Below are 3,534 nucleotides of genomic sequence, written 5' to 3'. Positions count from 1 at the left end.
TGATCTGCTCTTATTGCTCCAGTTTCCAGGTTGATTGTATTTGTTAATTAGTTGCTAACAGCATGGTAATGCGTGCTTAATGGATAGCCGTGTGTGTCCCTGGCATTCGGCCCTGCGCTGTTCCTGGCCAGCAGTTTTCACGAGCCCTTTCTCTACGAGGAAATATATATATATATATATATATATATATTATGTGCATGATAATTATAATTGCAATGTATCATAAAGACGGCTCTCATCCGAAACCGCTGTAGTTTATGACTGTGTGCTGAACTTTCGGTGCACTTACGAGGTTGTTGATTGATTTCGCCGTTTATTTACTCCGAGTCTACAAACACAACAGGCTTCATTTTGCGCGAGTTGAACAAAGCTTACAAGTGCCATGTTTCCATAATTGCTCTCCCCCTTTGCCCGCCCATGTCTGTTTTTCATTTAAACTTTTACTTGTCCGACCCTAGAGACATAATTATACACATTTTTCTTTCCGAAAGTCAGAGGGACTCGCACACTGAGCCGAGTCTAATGCGGTGAAAAAACACAATTAAATGCTTGCTTAAAACATTTGGTAAACACACAGACATGCAACTAACTGTATCGTGTGGATGTTTAGCCATGTATAGCCTATAGGCCTATACTTTCGAGATGGTTTAATTGTAAAGTTGTAAATTACACAAAATTAGGTGGTTAGTTTAAACCTGAAGGCCTTAATTAAGAAACTAACAAATAGACAAATGTATACTGTTCTCGCAATTTTGTTGCAGATCAGTTCAGCCTTATATGGGGTGGATCTTAAATCATAACTGCAAGATGAAGACGTGAACATACGGCACATCCTTCTGAGCGCAGCATCATAGACTTCCCTCGCGATCCTGAACCCTTCGCGCCGCACAATACGGCACGGCCAGACAGACTGCCTTACAGCTGCCAGGAGGGTAGGCGGAGGCTGGAAGGGGGAACACATCTATTTTCTGCTAATAATAATAAGCAACAAAATGAAGCGGAGAAAGATGGTGGTAGCGGCGGGCTTCTGCCTCTCGTTCTTCACGGGCACGCTGATGAATTTATTGTTCATTCCGGGATTCGACCACCACGGCGAGCGCGTGCATCGCTACCACCACGAGAACCAGCAGCAGCCCGACGCGGACGCTCCTGCCGGGCTTCGCGTCGACGAGCTGCCACCCGTCGAAACGGCAACCGTCGGGCGACTCCCGGAGCTCCAGCGGCAAATACGCGAGCGATTGGACGAGGTTCTGCGGTACCGTCAGAAACGGGCGCACTGGGTCGGCACCGGACCGCTGGAGCGCAGGCGACTCATGGACTTGGAGCAACGCAGCGAGTGGGAAACATACAAAGGAATCGGGAAAAACAACAATGACCACGATCAGTCTCAACCGACTCCCGCTGTATCCATAGCAACAAAATCACACCGGGAGTTTACGCGCGAGTCGGTGCTCGGCTGCAGCAGCATTGATAACGTGACCAATGTCCAGTATCTGGGCTCAGGATACACAAAGGCGGTGTATAAAGCGACTTTGAACAGCAGCTTCTCCGTCGCATTAAAATCAGTGGATTTTGGGGGTCACGATATGGAGAATTGTGTGAAGAAATACGGGTCGTCGACAGACTGTTACAAACTCGCATCCTTCAAAATTGTCAAGGAAATGACACTGATGGAGAGACTGCAGCACCCTAATATTCTCAAGGTAATAAAATTGGCTATAATTTTAATAAAGCAAATCTAGATCATATTAGCTCATTTGAAACCACACTTTGCATTATGTGCACACTAAAACGTTTTCGTCATTATAATACTCTCTTTCCATCTGTCTAAATGGTCACAACGATTTCTATCAGTTCTACCGAATTTTACGAATTTTCAACTCATTTTACAATCATTTCTTCACCAACAATTTAATTCAAAGTAGCTGAATCGGTGTAATAGCCTATGAACTCATTACTTTGATTATCTACTTAAAAGGCAAAGCTAGTTTTAGGCTAAATGTTAGTGGATTACATTTTTACATTGTGTATTTACACGAGTAACATTAATAAAAAAAAACATTCATGTAATACTATGGAATTCGTTTTAAATGCTTGTAAATGCTCACTGTTATCACAGTATATAGTTATTTTTGAAGCATATGGGTAACATGAACACGCGTACACATTATAATGTTATCAGTTAATGGGCTCATTAAAGCAATTCTAAAGCAATATTTAAAGATAAAAAAGAGTATAACCCAAGTAACCCAACAGCCATCAGGCATTTTCCTATGTAAACCCGCGTTTAATTACTGTGTGTGAATTTCATGTGTGAATATTTACGCCTGGAGCATCTAAATCAACATAAGTTCGAGGTGTGTGTGTGTGTGTGCGTGTGTGTGTGTTTTAGTAATTAGCCTATCATTCAATCAGCAATGACTAAAAATGGCTATTGGCTCATTGTCCGCGTATTTAGTTCCCAATTTTAGGGCGCTCAGAAACGGCTGTGTTTTGCCTTGTGTGTCATTTATTTGACATGAGCGGTTGTGTAGTTGTTGAAGTCGTAATCAGCTCTTGTAAACATTAGCGAACGAGACTCTGAAATGAACAGCCCTCGTTTATCTTCTGCCTCTGTCTTCAGACAGTCCTGCGGTGTAGCCAGCCTCAGAAATTAACCAGGTTATGTCTAAAATAAAATAAATTAAATTATACTGACAGACTTACTTAAAACTGCATTTGAATTTAATTTAATTGATTACTTTAGTTAAATTATTGAATTTGATCTGTTTTAACGTTGAGAAAATTATTTAGTAAGCCTTTAGTTATGGGTTTAGTGCTTCTACTGACACCATGCAGCTAATATGAAGTAGATTTTGATTCATAAATAAATCAGATCAAGTTGAAATGGTAAAAATGTCCCTGAAAATCAGTTCTAAAAGGTAAATATCACCTTTTAATAAACATGTGTTTTCTGGGAATCAGTCCAACCACTGCAGAATCCATAAATTAAAACAGTTTACATCTTGGAATTTAGTTGTGTGTAATATCCAAGAGAGTTTTGTTGATTTATCTCATAAGTTTGATAGCCTATGTATTTGGCCTACAGTGGAACACATCCCCCACATTTTAATATGGCTACAGACGGCATGGTTTATTTAATTTCAAAAGCTGTAACCGTTGAGATCCTGTTATTGAAGGCTTTATCAGAAGCTGTATGTAGATTGGGGCCGCCGACCTGATTTCATTCTGTGTGCTCGCAGCAGGGGACCAACGGTGCAAGACCCCAGTTAATGAACTCACACAAAAGACAGTTTATGGGCAAACGAACATCATCAGCGTTATATCTCACTGCTTACACAAAGACATAATGCTCTAAAGCGATCAAAGACAGCTGCCACAAAATGCCATCAAGTCTTTTGAAGTTTAAATTCGTCACTTTTTAGTATCTAAAAATGAACAAATTTTTAAGCATAAAACAGATTCACAATATTCACAATGCAGACTATATTCTTGGTTTGAAATGATAGCTCAACATAAAAAATAAAAAAAAAA

General features: G+C 40.4%; 1 protein-coding gene across 1 annotated transcript in view; it reads left to right on the top strand.

Moving 5' to 3' along the window:
- Positions 1–779: 779 nt before the first annotated feature.
- LOC107718010 (extracellular tyrosine-protein kinase PKDCC-like) overlaps positions 780–3,534 on the top strand; it is a 47,474-nt gene continuing 44,719 nt past the window's right edge. The window contains exon 1 of the mRNA XM_016524925.1: positions 780–1,703. Coding sequence (XP_016380411.1) covers positions 993–1,703 — 711 coding nt within the window. The 5' untranslated portion in view covers positions 780–992. The remainder of the gene's footprint in view (positions 1,704–3,534) is intronic.

This window comes from Sinocyclocheilus rhinocerous, unplaced genomic scaffold, assembly GCF_001515625.1.
Source record: "Sinocyclocheilus rhinocerous isolate Xijiao unplaced genomic scaffold, SAMN03320098_v1.1 scaffold573, whole genome shotgun sequence".
Lineage (NCBI taxonomy): Eukaryota > Metazoa > Chordata > Actinopteri > Cypriniformes > Cyprinidae > Sinocyclocheilus > Sinocyclocheilus rhinocerous.
The sequence above is the reverse complement of the archived record's forward strand: the minus strand, read 5'-3'. Positions and strand labels throughout refer to the sequence as shown.